This window comes from Neovison vison, chromosome 6, assembly GCF_020171115.1.
Source record: "Neovison vison isolate M4711 chromosome 6, ASM_NN_V1, whole genome shotgun sequence".
Lineage (NCBI taxonomy): Eukaryota > Metazoa > Chordata > Mammalia > Carnivora > Mustelidae > Neogale > Neogale vison.
Genome location: NC_058096.1, coordinates 222,065,668 through 222,078,883, shown reverse-complemented (window position 1 = coordinate 222,078,883; position 13,216 = coordinate 222,065,668). Strand labels below are relative to the sequence as shown.

At 59.8% G+C, this 13,216-nt stretch overlaps 2 protein-coding genes across 2 annotated transcripts; both read right to left on the bottom strand.

Annotated features, from left to right (window-relative positions):
• Nucleotides 1-4,209: 4,209 nt before the first annotated feature.
• On the bottom strand, nucleotides 4,210-5,434 carry LOC122910825 (small integral membrane protein 24-like). Its single transcript, XM_044255460.1, has 3 exons — nucleotides 5,299-5,434; nucleotides 5,071-5,182; nucleotides 4,210-4,354 (listed from the first exon to the last, which is right to left on the bottom strand). Exons 1-3 carry the CDS (start codon nucleotides 5,432-5,434, stop codon nucleotides 4,231-4,233), a joined length of 372 nt encoding a protein of 123 aa, XP_044111395.1. The 3' UTR covers nucleotides 4,210-4,230.
• Nucleotides 5,435-6,642: 1,208 nt separating this feature from the next.
• Nucleotides 6,643-9,959, bottom strand: LOC122910824 (small integral membrane protein 24-like). Its single transcript, XM_044255459.1, has 4 exons — nucleotides 9,824-9,959; nucleotides 9,341-9,452; nucleotides 9,001-9,063; nucleotides 6,643-7,203 (listed from the first exon to the last, which is right to left on the bottom strand). Exons 1-4 carry the CDS (start codon nucleotides 9,894-9,896, stop codon nucleotides 7,059-7,061), a joined length of 393 nt encoding a protein of 130 aa, XP_044111394.1. The 5' UTR covers nucleotides 9,897-9,959; the 3' UTR covers nucleotides 6,643-7,058.
• Between the last annotated feature and the right edge of the window lie 3,257 nt (nucleotides 9,960-13,216).

Below are 13,216 nucleotides of genomic sequence, written 5' to 3'. Positions count from 1 at the left end.
TCCGCGGGCCCCCATTTTTCCCCCGCTTCTGCCCCTCCGGACCCCTGAGGCCCGCACCTCCACACTGACCCGCCCCCCCATCCATCCCTCCATCCATCCCCCTGCCCCCCAGCGAGGCAGGGGGGCCAGACCCAAAGCTGTGCCAGCGGGACTTGTTGCCAGCGATACCAAAACAAGACTTTTCCCAAGCAGTGCCTCACATGTCTGCTGGTGTGGTTTTGGGGTTCTCCTCCCCTGTTCCCCAGGGGTCCCCCCCCCAGGCCTCAGAAAAGAGGCAGTAGGATCCAACAGGAGTCAGGGCTCGGGGCCGGAAGGAAGTCACGCACCACAAGCTTCTGCCCTCCCCGTAGCCCTCTACTCACACCTCCTGGCTAGAAGGGGACCCCCGGGAAGGGGATGGGAGCTGTCCCAGCCCCCTCGGGTTGGGAGCCCCTGAAGTCCACTCCCCACCCCATCCTCCCACTTTGGGTCCCAGCCAGGCCTCCAAAACCAAAGTCCCTTCAAATCCGGGGGGCCCTGGCCTCTGCCCCCAGCTTCCTGCCCTCCCACCCCCAGGACCCTACATGGGGGAAGACGAGAGGGTCTGAAGGACAAGAGCGCACAGGGCAGAGGAAGGACAGAGACCCCCTGAGTTTCCTTGTTCTTTGCTCTTCTTTTCCTTTTCCTTTTCTTTCCTTCCTTCCTATCTTTCTCTCTGAAAAACTTTTTGGTGGTGTTGCTTTTCATTTTCATTTTCTTTTCCCTCCGAGATATTTTTTGAGCCCCCCCCCCCATTTTGTATTTTACTGATATTACCAGGATAGTTTACTCTGTCTCTCGCTTCCTGCTTGCCACACACACCGGATCTCTCTCTCTCACACACACACACACACACACGCACACACACACACCCCATGCTCGTGAACCCAGGTCGGGAGAAGGTCCCGGCTGGGTCTGCCGCCCGCGGCTCCCTTCCCCTCCGGGACGGGGACCCAGGACGGCTGGCAGACCGGCCAACTTCCCCCTCGCCCGCCGCCGCCGCCGCCTGCAGCATATTCCGGTCATAACCTTGTATATTACGCAGTCATTCGGTTTTTGCAGATGCGCCTACCTACGTACCATTTACAGAAAGTGACTCTGGCTGTTATTATTTTGTTTGTTTGTTTCCCTATGCAAAAAAAAAAATGAAAAAAAAATGAAACAAGGGGGGATTCCATAAAAGATTCAATAAAAAGCAAAAAAAAAAAAAAAAAGACAAAAGAAGGAAGAAAAAAATGTATAAAAATTAAACAAGCTATGCTTCAACTCTCGCTGACTGTCCTGGGTCCTCCTTTCTGTGCCTTTTGGGTTCTGTGTGAGAGGGAAGGGAAGGGGCTGGGGCTGCGGGACGATCGGGCAGCGACTGAGACCGTGGCCTCTGTCCAGCAGCCTCCAGGGACCCTCCACAGTGCCTAGGGACATTTGTTGATTGTGGGGAGGCTCCTGGCACTGAGGGCTGGGGCCAGGCACCCAGGGCGCCCGCACAGAGCAATCTGGACCCACATCCGTGTCCGTAAGGCCCATGGGAGGGACACACTTTCCATGCTGACGTCGGTGAGCTCAGGGCCCATGTCCTTCCTGCAATGCTCCTGGTGGCCTGTGGTCTCCCTGCCCCTACACTGGTCTGTTTCACAGCCCTGAACCTTGGTTCCTGTTGTTCTTTTGCTCATCACTGCCTCCCCACTCTAGGCAGACCCTTCAGGTCCCACAAGGACATCCTCTTCCTCCAGGAGGCCCACACACCTTTCCCCAGTCTAGCTTCCTCCCCGACCAGCCTCAGATCTCCCCCAGGGTCTTCAGTCAACAAACCCCACGGGCATCTGTGCAGCACCTGCTCTGTGCCGGGAAACCCTACCCCCCTCCCTGGCTCCAAGGACAAAACCTGGCACACAGTCAGCGCTCTGTCAATGCACAGAACACTTTCCCTCTTTTCCACCTGGCAAAGTCCCATTCATTCAGCAAAGATTTCCTGAGCATCTGTGAGTACCAAGTATTGGGGACACAGCAGGGAACAAAATGCCCAAAATAACCTGCCTTCATAGCTCTTAAAGTTCCAAGATGGGAAGATGCATGGTAAACAATAAGAATAAGTAAGATACGTAACAGAGGAGGGGCGCCTGGGGGCTCAACGGGTTAAACCACTGCCTTCGGCTCAGGTCATGGCCTCAGAGTCCTGGGATGGAGCCCCGCATGCATCGCATTGGGCTCTCTGCTCTGCGGGGAGCCTGCTTCCCCCTCTCTCTCTGCCTACTTGTGATCTCTGTCAAATAAATAAATAAATGAAACCTTTAAAATATATATGTATATTTTAGAGGAGGTAAGTGCCAAAGAAGTAAAGTAAGGGAAAAGAGAGTGGGTCTCGCGTAAGGAGTTAACATTTAAACAGAGATGAATAGAAGGGACACAGCCCCCTGGAAATCTGACAGATGAGTGTTTCAGGAAGAGGACACAGTCTGTGCAAAGGCCCTGGGGCAGGACGCTGCCTGGCTTGTTGGATGAAGAGTCAGGAGGCCCGCGTGACTGCAGCACTGTGAGGTGCCCAGGGAAGAGGGAAGGACACGGAGGAAACGGGCCGGTCCTGCAGGGTCTTGGGGGTCTCGGGGAGGACTTGGGCTTTTTCCCCATGAACCGGGAGACAAGACAGAAGGACCAGCAGGCACAGTGCCCTCCACTGCACGCCGATGCGCGGCCCCACGCCGCCGCCCAGGCAGGAACAGACGCCAGTCGTCGGGACGGGGGCGGGGCGGTCCGAGGCCCCCCAGATCCCTCGCGTCCCCTTCCCGCGTCCTAACCCCGACAGGGCTGGGCGCTTCCGCCTCAGCAGCGAGGTTCTGGCGCCCCCTCGTGGACGGGCGAGGCTCTGGCCCCGGAGCCGGGTCTCGGGGGGAGGGGCCCGCAGCCACCTGCGCCCCATTCCCCGCCCCCGGGCCAGCCGCTCCCCGCAGCCGGAAAGGGGGCGCCAGCACGAGCTTCTTTGGCGGCGTGAAGGCTCAGCCTGTTGTGGGGGCTCGGGGTCGGGGGCTCGGCCGGGGTGGGGGTAGGGGTCAGCCGGCGCCCTCCGGCCGGTGGGCGGGGCTCGGCCGGCGCGGGGCGGGGGGCAGCCGGGCCTCCACCGCGCGGGCAGCCTCCGTGTTCCGCAGACGCCGGCGCCCGAGTGAGGCCGCTCTGGGCTCGGGGGCGGTCCCGCACCGCAGGCCGCTCGCCGCCCTGGGCCCCCGACTCCAGGCCATTAAAGGGGTGCAGGCTTGTGACAGCCACACGACCCCACAACTTCCAGACGCCCCTAGGGGAGAAGTCGGGCCCCCGACCCCGCGGAGAGGGCGGAGCCGCACAGCCCCGCCTACTCCCCCTCCCCCGCGGCCGCGGCGCCGCCTCCCGCCCGGACCCTCTGCACCCCTCCTCGGAACCCGAACCCGCGCCCCCCGCAGGGACGAGAGGCGGAGGGGCGCGGGGACGCGGTCTGCACACGCCCCCGGTGCCCTTCCAGATCCCCGAACCCGGAGCGGGAGCCTCCCACGCGCCGGCCGCATCCCCACCACGTCAGCCTCCCGAAAAGCTGACATTTATTAGACACCTTCGGGGCTCCGGGCTCCGGGCTCCGGATTTTCATGGACACTGTTTCGTTTAATCCTCGTGACAATTTATAAAGGATCAGGTTACTCCCCGCACCCTTTTACTGCACAAGAAGCTTAGGCGCAGAGAGGTTAGGTTACACGCTGAGGCTGCACAGCAAGGACGCTGGGAGTTCAAGCCTTACGGGGAGCTGTCCGGGGGTGGGGGGAGGACGCTGCGTTCCCTCCCAACCTCAGCACCCGCACCCAGGAACAGCTTGCAGACAGTGACCAGCAAATCAGTGCCCAGAGGGGGGAGCCTCCTCTCCCAGGACACCGCCATGTGCTAGGCCCACTCAGCGGGACAGCTGGGCCCGATCTGGGACCCACAAACACTGCAGGGCCTTTGCAGTTTCCTCCCACCGTCCCTCTTACCCCTGAGAAGGGGCTTGGGGAAGCGGATGTATAAAGGCCCAGGCAAATGCAAAGAGGGGGGAACTGGGGCGGGACCTGAGCCCTCCTCATTCAGGGACACTTCATCTGAACCCCACATGGGATCATTTCACTGGCCCCAGGACCAGCTCTTTGCTTGTAGGGTGCAGAACAGGCATTGGGCATCTCTGGGAGGCCTGCCTGGAGGAGGCAGGTGGGAAGCCTTCATTCAGAGGAGCTCTCCACTCTCTCGCGGTTTGGAGGCCCCCCCTTTCTCCTCCAGCTCCAGCCCCCCGTTGCCCTCGGCTTCTTTCTCCTCTTCTCTCACAGCCCCCTCTTCCTTCTCTTTCTTGCTGCGGAAACAAGGGTCCAGAAAACCCCACATCATAAGAATTTCGTGTCCAGGCCTCACGATCCCCCCTGAACCTCTGAGCCTGCACTCCTGTGGCTCCCACCGTGCAGAAGCTGAGCTGAGCTCAGACAGGTTAGGGCACCGGTGCTGTTTGAACAAGAAGCACGCTCGGGAGCCCACGCAGGAGCTCCGGGAGCCCGAACCTGGCTCTTCACATCCGGCCGCCCTGGCCTCCTGGGTCTCAGGACCGTGGGTGAGGGAACTGGCAGAGAGCCAGGGAGACAGGCCGATCCGTGGACGGCTAGGCGAATGAGTGGATGGGTAGACGGATGGACAGATGGACGTGCGGATGCAGGGTGGGGGGAAGGTGGATGGAGGTGCAGACAGCGGGATGGACACACACACAGGACCGGACGGAGGGACGGATAAATGTGTGGGGTTTGAAGGGAGGTGATGAGGACCTTATGGATCCCATCTGACACACACGAGAGCCCTGGGGACTCAGGGAAGCCCCCTTGCTTTTCAGGCAGAGAGTCAGGAGGGAAGGCAGTGAGGTTCTATGAGGCTCCCTGGGTTCTGAATCAAAGAATTCCCCCCGGGGCCCTGCCCTGCCTCCTGGGACACTCTGCAAGGACAAGGGGGAGGGAAGGGGCTCTGAGCCCCTCGGGTTCCACAGGGGAGGGACTCAGGCAGGAGCAGGGCAGGAGCAGGGCCCACCTGTCACGGGACTGGCTGCACCAGATGGCGTAGACCACTGTGAGGATGAAGAGGAGGAAGAGGGTGGCCAGCATGGCCCCCAGCCCCACCAGCCACGGCTTCCTCTGGGCAACTGCGGGCAGGATGGGGCAGGGTCAGCAGCTGGGCCATGCGGGGGGGGCAGGGGGGGGAAATGGGGAGGGGTGGGGGGAGCTCCCTTCCCACCTCCTCTCCCTCCCGAGGCCTTACAGCAGGGTTGGGCCTGAACCGGCTGCAGGACCAGAGCCGTCAGAAGGGAGACTGGGCCAGCGGTCACCCGGAATCTGTCCATCCTTGTCCGTCTGTCCTCGCCTCTAGCCAGCGGGTTCTGGGGATGCCACCCCATTAGAAGAGGAAGTGGCCTGCCCGGGACACCCCAGGGCAGGGTGTGGCCAGTGCTGCAGGAAGTGGGGGGATGGGGCCCCCTTCCCGGGGTTCTGGGTCTGCTGGGGAGGGATCCGGCGTCCAAGGCATCCCAGCACCTTGTCTCCCTAAGGTCCCCCTTGGCCTCCTCCCCCCACAGCCAGAGCTACGGGAGAGGCTCAGGAAAGGTGGGGACGCATCTCCTGAGCGCCTACGGTGCTCCAGGCCTTGCCGTGGCTCTTGAGCCCTGGAAGCTGCTTCAAGCCTCCTAACTCTTGTCCTCAGGGTGCAGATGAGGGGCTAACTTGCCGGGGCCACACAGCATTCCAGAGGGACACCGTGCTCCCAGCTAGGATTCACAGCCAGGAACGGCCCCCCCCAGCGCTCCAACCCTCTCCCATCCTAGGGCATTAACCTCCAAACCCAACCTCAGCCTATAAAGAGCCTATAAACCCCCTCACCATGCGGGCCGCCTGGCCTTCATCCCAGCTCTGCCAACGGCAGCCCGCGAGACCTGGCCGGTGGCGTCCCTCTTTCTACGCCTCCCCATTTTCAGCTGGGAAACGGGACTCATTGTGCACTGATGGAGGCAGAGGACGGCGATGCCCGGGGCTCCCCGGGAGCATCTCTAAGGGCCTGTATTATCTTGATTTTATTTATTTTTTGCACCCCCTGGTGGACGATTCTGGAAGTGTTCTAGCAGCCTTGGTTACATCCTACCAGCAACCCCAGCGACCAGCCCCAGAACCAAGCCCGGATGCGTCTTCGTCAAGGTCCTTACTAAGAAATAGTTAACATCCAGGGCAAGGTCCAGGGCCCGGAGAAAGTGAGGTGAAAGGGGAGGTTGGAAACTGGGAGGAGAAAGTACTTGCCCCTTCCCAGGGGAACTCAGAGCGCTGGGGCACACACCCTCCCCTACCCAGTTCCCGGGAATGGGGTCACATGACCCCCAGCCGAGGGGTGGGGCAGTGAGAATTCCCTAGGATATGGTGCTCTTAGGGCTCAAAGTCCAGGGCTCAGGGAGCAAAATCAAGATTGCAGGGAGAGGGCCGGGGTGGGGGGGGCAGGGGCAGCATCTGGGCACCGTGCAGCCTGCTCTCCCATACCTGCACGAGCATTGACCCCAACCCCAAAATCTGCCTCCCCCAGGGGGAAGCTGAGCCCAAGAGACAACAGGAACCCTTCTGAACGGCTCTTATCAATTCTTTAATGCAGGTCTCGGAAAAGCAACCCCTACCCGGTGTTGGTCCCCGAGGCTGAGTGGGGCAGGAGGAGGTTCTGGCCAACAGACAGCAGGGAGAGGGAAAAAAAATCAGGCAGGGGGAGAAGTAGGGGGAGCCATGAGATGGTAAGGGCTTGGGGGTTTCTCCACAGCCAAGAACGCGGTCCAAGTGCAAGAAGAATCACTAGGGGGACAAGTCAGAAAGAGCCCACACATGCGCACACGGAGCCCTCCCTGGCAGGGCAGGGCACGTCCCACGCCTCTTCACTGGGTGCTCTCGATTCTACATGGAGTTATTATGGTGGTTTCACATCTGGGCCATTGCTTACATGGTATGGAAGGGGCATCTCTGGGCAGCTGCCTGGAGGAAGCGAGAGTCGACTCTTCACATGGCTGTGTTCGCGACCTTCCCATAATCTCCGGTCTCCTTCTCCTCCAGCTCCAGCCCTGAGTTCGTTTCTCCTTCTTTCTCAGCCGTCTTGCCCTTCTGGTCCTTCATCTCCCCTTTCCTCTCCCTCTTGCCTTCTTCACTGTAGGGATACAAAGGGCCCAGACCACAATGAGAAACAGTCACTCCCATTTAACTGGCACCTACCTGGGCCAGGTGTTCTGCACCGTTGCTGAATTCTCAAAGCAGTCCTCAAAACAGAGGAAGCCTCGCTAGTTCCATTTCACAAAGGCAGAAACTAAGACTCAACCACCCCATGGATGGACAGGTGGATGGAGATGGGTGGGAAGATGGATGAATAGGTAGATAAGGTAGAGAAGTGACCAGAAGGTTGCAGTGGAGGGTTGAATAGATACACAGCGTGGGAGGTTAATTAGAGAAAGAATGAGGGGCGGATGGCTGGTTGGACAGGAGTGTGGAAGCGTGGATGGATGGATAGATCATTGGGCTCTTGGGTGCGGGAAGTGGATCGGTGGATGGACGGGTGGGTGAGGAGGTAGATGGGCGGGTAAGGGAATGAATGGATGGATGGTTGGGTGGGCGGGTGGATGGATGGATGGGCGATGGGCAGGTAAGTGGTTAGGTGAATGGACAGCTGCATGGAGAGACGAGCAAGTGAATAGGAAGATGAGTGAATGAGCAGGAAGAAGAAGAGAAGGACGGATCAATGGATGGGAGTATAAGTGGGTGGGCGAATGGCAATGTACAAAAGATGAATGGATCAATGGGTTACTGGGTAGGGAGAGTGATGGTGAATGATGGATGGTTGGAAAGTGAGGCATGGGTAGGTGGGTGGGTAGATGGATGGATGGGTGGATGGATGGATGGGTGGATGGATGGATGGATGAGTGGGTGGGTGGGTGGATGGATGGATGGGTGGATGGATGGATGGATGAGTGGGTGGGTGGGTGGATGGATGGATGGATGGATGAGTGGGTGGGTGGGTGGATGGATGGATGGATGGGTGGATGGATGGATGAGTGGGTGGGTGGGTGGATGGGTGGTGGGTGGATGGATGGATGGAGGGATGAGTGGGCAGGGAGAAAACTACCAACACGGGAGCTCGGGTGGGTTCAAGAACCTCCAGCACATCCTGGGAATGAGAATCACATTTCATAGGCCCTGCACTGGGTCTCAGACAAAGCAAACAATTGGGATTGCATCTCTCCCTCAAAATACATCTTGGGCTTGGCTGAGAATCTTCTGGTCAGGTTGGCTTCCTCCCATCTCCTGCACTCCTATTCCCAACCCCCAACTTTGCCCAAGCTGGGATATTACACGAAAAGGGCCCCCAGCCCTGCCTCCTCCCTGAGCCTTCGACCAGAATCATGTCTGGAACCAGTCGGGACCATAGAAAACACGGAGTCCAGGAGAGTCACCCATCCCAGATCGCATGCTCGTGCACAGACACCTACTCAATCTGACACCCCGGTCTTGTTTAACAGGCCTACTGTGTGCCAAGTCCCATGCTGAGCCCTGGGAACACAGCTAGGACCAAAGCTATGCTCTATTCATCTGTTGGAAACTACCAGCTAGCGTCAAGAAAGGGTGTAATGACTAAGATAATTTCAGCTGGTGGTTAGTGCAAAGAACGCACAGCTGTGGGGCACAGTGTCAGGCAGGCTGGTAGCCAGGGTGGCCTTCTTCGAGGAGGAAATATCTGAACAGGGACTGAAGGAGGAGCCAGCCAGAAGATACAGGAAAGGCTGTTCCAATCAGTGAGAATAGTGTGTACAAAGGTCCTGGGGCAGAAATGTGTTTGAGGAGTTCAAGAACAGAAAGAGGTCATCTGTGCACACCCATCTCTCCTCACCCCCCGAAGGGCTCCCACAAACCCCCTAGCCCTGCACACACCCACACGCACTCACACAGGCAGTACCTCAGGGCTGTGTCCTGATAGGGGTTGGACTCCATACCGAATGCGAACTCCTCATCCTCAGCTCTGCAAGAGACCGGGGGTGAAGGTGAGTGAAGGGCAGGAGGTCGCCTTCAGAGTCTCCCCTGGCTGGGGCACATGAACCCCACAAAGCAGGGTGTCTGGGCTGCACGGCTGTCCCAGACTGTGAGGCTGTGAGGCCTGTCTGAGCAGGAGCAGGGAAATGGGGAGGCAGGAGGGAGGGGACCAGAGAGAGTCAGGAAGCAGGAGAGATGCCCAGCACTTTGGGGAGAAGAGGAGGACAGGGACAGTGGCTGTGGGGAGTGGGGAGAGGGGCTCCCACCTCTTTTTGGAGCACCAGATGCGATTAACCAGCATGAGGACGAAGACGATAAACAGGAACCCCACGACGGCAGCCAGGCCCACCAGCCAGGGCTTCGGGCGGTACTGCGAGGCTGTCCGGAGGTAGAGCAGGTGGGACTCAGAGCTGGCGCCAGGCCAGGGGTCTGACCCCCCCAGAAGGGGAGGGGGAAGGGTGCTGGGGAATGCGGATGGGGTGCTGGGTGTCAGAGACCCGTTCTAGAGAACAGGAGGGGCCTGGGAGCATCTCACGGATGGGGGGAGAGGCCCCGAGGGAGTGTGGGATGGGGGGGGGCTCCAAGAGGGGTCTGGCCCCATTCCTCCTCTGCCTGGCCCTCCTTTCAGAGGTCTTGGTTGCTCATCATGAAAAATGGGGAGACGGTGAGCCTATAGGTGAGTTCCTCCCAGGAGTCTCCCCACCCCTGTCCCCCGCTGACCGCCCCACCAGGTCCAGATCAGGTCCTACCCTGCTGAGCTTCTGCAGGTGACAGGAGCAGGGCGCTGAGTAGGAGAGGGACCTCCAGGGTCTCCATGGTCATGGAAGAGCCGCCGCGGCCGTGCACGGTCAAGGTTGGCTGGGTGAGGCGCCCAGCCCCTGATAAAGCAGCAGGCAGGCCTAGGGGCGGGGCTGGTCCAGACCTGCAGGTCAGACTCTGGACCTGGTATAACAATTAACGCAGGAGTCCGGCCCCTCCACCCTGTGCCTGCCCCAGGGCCCAGCCTCCAGGTCCCCCAGGCTCCGTGCTGCAGCAGCCAGGCTGAGATGCGCCTGGGCTCAGGGCCACCAGGCGCCGTTATGTTTCCTTCTCTGAACACCCCACAAGGTGTCTCCGTCCCCGTTTTGCAGAGAAGGCCAAGGAGGCCAGGAGAACGGACATCACGCAGAAACAGCTGGCGCTGGGGTCTTCCCCCCCTACCACCAGCTTATATGGCCACGTCCTGGCTGCCGGACCCCTGGGGACCCACAGCCAATACTGGGATGAGCACAGGGACAAGAAGTGACAGCCACGTGCCCACTATCCATCTCCAAGCCCAGCCACGCCTTGATGGTGGGAGAATGGGACACCCAGGTAGCTGATGACTCAGGCTCCAGGCTCTCCAGTCCATCAACCTTGGTCCCTGGCTGATTAGATAGGGAACCCTGCCCAGGAGAAGGAGTGCCCTACCCCAGCTGCCACCGGACAGCCATGGCCCAGGCACGTGGCAGGAAGCCCCTACACCGGAGCGGGGGGATCCCCCTCCCGCTCTGCAGGGTCCTCGGGTGCCAGCATTACTGCACACACCTTGAAGGAGCACCTATGCATACCTGGGGACTCCCTCCACTTTGAGGTCTGGCTATCATCATTGCTCAATGGGCCATCAGGAGCGGTGGAGCTCAGGCAGCTGCCCAAAGCGAGCCCATCTCAAACCCCCAAGTGGCGCCTGTGAAGCTCTGACCCTGTGCCCAGTCCTGTGCCCCCCTCAGAGGGGAGGGAGGAAGCCTCAGGCACTGTCCTCCAGGAGCTCTCACGTTAGCTGGGAAGCTGGGACCCACCCCCCCAGAGACCAACAGGTCTAGTAGGTAGAGCAGCAGAGCGGGGGGGTCTAAGGGAGGAGGTGGGGGATGGGACTGGGGCAGATTCGGTGGAGCAGGGCCAGAACCCCATCCCGGGGCTTCTGCTTTCCTTCGAAGGCAGGTCGTGGAACTGGCCTCTTTCTGCAAAAAGTTCGCTCTGCTCCAAGCAAGTCATCTCCGGGCTTTGTGCCTCCATGTTCCCACCTGGTAAGTGGAAGTGAAAAGTCCTGGCCAGTGGGGATTAAACAGCGTAATGCGTGGAAAAGGGTCACTGAGCACAAGAGCAGGGACAGACGAAGGCCTCGGTTACCACTGTTACTCTTTGAAAATCGAGCAGAGGTTGGGCGGAATCAGGCTCTGGGGCTACCGGGCCGGGGTGCGCAGGAGTGCAGAGAGTCCCAGGGATCCACCACGGGAACCCGCCAGCCAAGAAAGACAACGTTCTCTGCCAAGTCCGGCTGCTCAGGGGAGCAAGGGATCCCGCGTGCACAAATCCCGTCCACACAACTCCCAAAGGGGTTCAAACCCAGGTCCCGGGGCCAGAGGGCAGGGCCCGGCTCAGCCCAGCCTCCAGAAGGAGCTCCGAGCAGGCGGGTCCTTGAAGGCAATGGAAGAGCGGCGGGGAGCGGGGGCAGGGGCTTCTGCAGGGGCCGTATCGCCACCCCCGGCAGGGTCCTCATCACCCCGCCAGGCCAGGGCCAGCTGGAGGTCAAGCTCCTCCAGATCCTCGCCCTCCAGGCTCGAGCGCAGCTCCCGGGGGGCGTCCTCCTGGTCTGGCTTCGGGCCAAAGGCCCAGTCTGCAATAGCACACTGGTGAGGAACCTCCCGGGGGCTCATCCACCTTCTGTCCCCTCCCCTGCTGCGAGGGGCCCTGGAGTGCCCCCACACACACCCGAGAGTGGCCCAACACTGTCCCAAGCCGGGCTCATGGCAGACAGCAGCTCACCCACCGGCCAGGTCATGGGCGAGGTCCTTGATGAGATGCCCCACAATGGCATAGGCCACGGCCACCACCAGGAACGCCGCCAGCAGCAGGTACAGCGCATACCTGGGCAGGCGGATGGTATCCAGAGGTGGTGGGCGGTACTCCTCATACAGCGGTGGGGCCGGGCTCCAGCCCTCCATCCCCTCCTCAACCGCCGGCCCTGACATGATGGCCACCCAGAGCAGGAGAGGCCCGGAGGTGACCCGCGTTGCGGAAGTATTTAGGGGCTTTGGGTAAGAGGATTGGGGCTCCTCCAAGGCCACCATCTGCCTGGATTAATCACAGCGCAAATCGCTTCCGCCCAGCGCCCCCCCATTCGGCTACTTTGCATATCCATCCCTACCCCAGGGCCTTTGCTTAAGCAGTTTGATCTCCTGGGAAAATCCCTACCTTCATGGAGATGACATTCAAGATGATCTTAGAGTAAGTGATGTATTGGGTTAGAAAGTGAAGAGTGTTACTGGGGTGGCTCAGTCGGTTGGGCTTCTGACTCACGATTTCAGCTCAGGTCATGATCCTGGGTCATGGGATTGAGGAAGAAGTCAGGTTCCGCACTCAGCAGGGAGTCTACTTCTCTCCCTTTCCCTCTGCCCCTTCCCCACTGCCCTGCTTACGCACATGTGTGCATATGTGTGTGCACACACTCTCTTTCTAACATAAATAAATAAAATCTAAAAAAAAAGTAGTATTGGGGTGGCAGTACCAAGGTCTAAGGGTTGGGACTACTAAGAGGGGAGTTCAAGCTTAAAATAGGGTGTCCAAGGGTGTCACATGGAAATACATGTGAGCAGAGACCCAGAGGAGGAAGGGAAGTAGGTATGGGAGTATCAGAGGGAAGAAGAGTCCAGGCAGAGGGCACAGCACCTGCAAAGGCCCTGGGGAAGGACTGAGCCTGGTGTGTTGGAGAAGAGCAAGGAGGCCTGTGTGCCTGGAGCAGAGTGAGCAACAAGGCGAGAGGGAGGAGAGGTCAGGGAGGCTGCCCCACCTCCTGCAGCATCCAACCACGTTAGGAATGATGCGGATTTACCCTGTGTATGAAGAGCTTCGTACCATGGCTGGTGTGCAGCGGGTGTTCAGTTCACTCAAATACAGATTGGGCACTTCCTGCTCGAACTCACAACTTGGCAAGTCACGCAGGGCCTTGGGGGGCAGGGGAGAATTTGAGCTTTTATCCTGACCGAGAAGGTAGCCCTGGAGGGCTGTGGGCAGAGGAGGGCGGGGCCTGGCTCACTTGCCCACAGGTGGCCTCTGGTGGCCGCTGCGGAGATGACAGACGCTGAGGGGTGAGGGCCGCAGCCAGGAAGGCAGGCTGGAAGGGA

Bases quoted from the DNA above. Each gene is read 5' to 3' on its own strand.
- LOC122910825 (XM_044255460.1), bottom strand. From the start codon at position 5,434: ATGGGGTGGCATCCCCAGAACCCGCTGGCTAGAGGCGAGGACAGACGG. The intron at 5,183-5,298 runs GTAAGGCCTCGG...TCCTGCCCGCAG, and splicing joins GGTTCAGGCCCAACCCTGCT to TTGCCCAGAGGAAGCCGTGG. The intron at 4,355-5,070 runs GTGGGCCCTGCT...TTGTTTCCGCAG, and splicing joins TGCAGCCAGTCCCGTGACAG to CAAGAAAGAGAAGGAAGAGG.
- LOC122910824 (XM_044255459.1), bottom strand. From the start codon at position 9,896: ATGACCATGGAGACCCTGGAGGTCCCTCTCCTACTCAGCGCCCTGCTC. The intron at 9,064-9,340 runs GTGGGAGCCCCT...GGTCTCTTGCAG, and splicing joins ATCTGGTGCTCCAAAAAGAG to AGCTGAGGATGAGGAGTTCG. The intron at 7,204-9,000 runs GTACTGCCTGTG...GTATCCCTACAG, and splicing joins TATCAGGACACAGCCCTGAG to TGAAGAAGGCAAGAGGGAGA.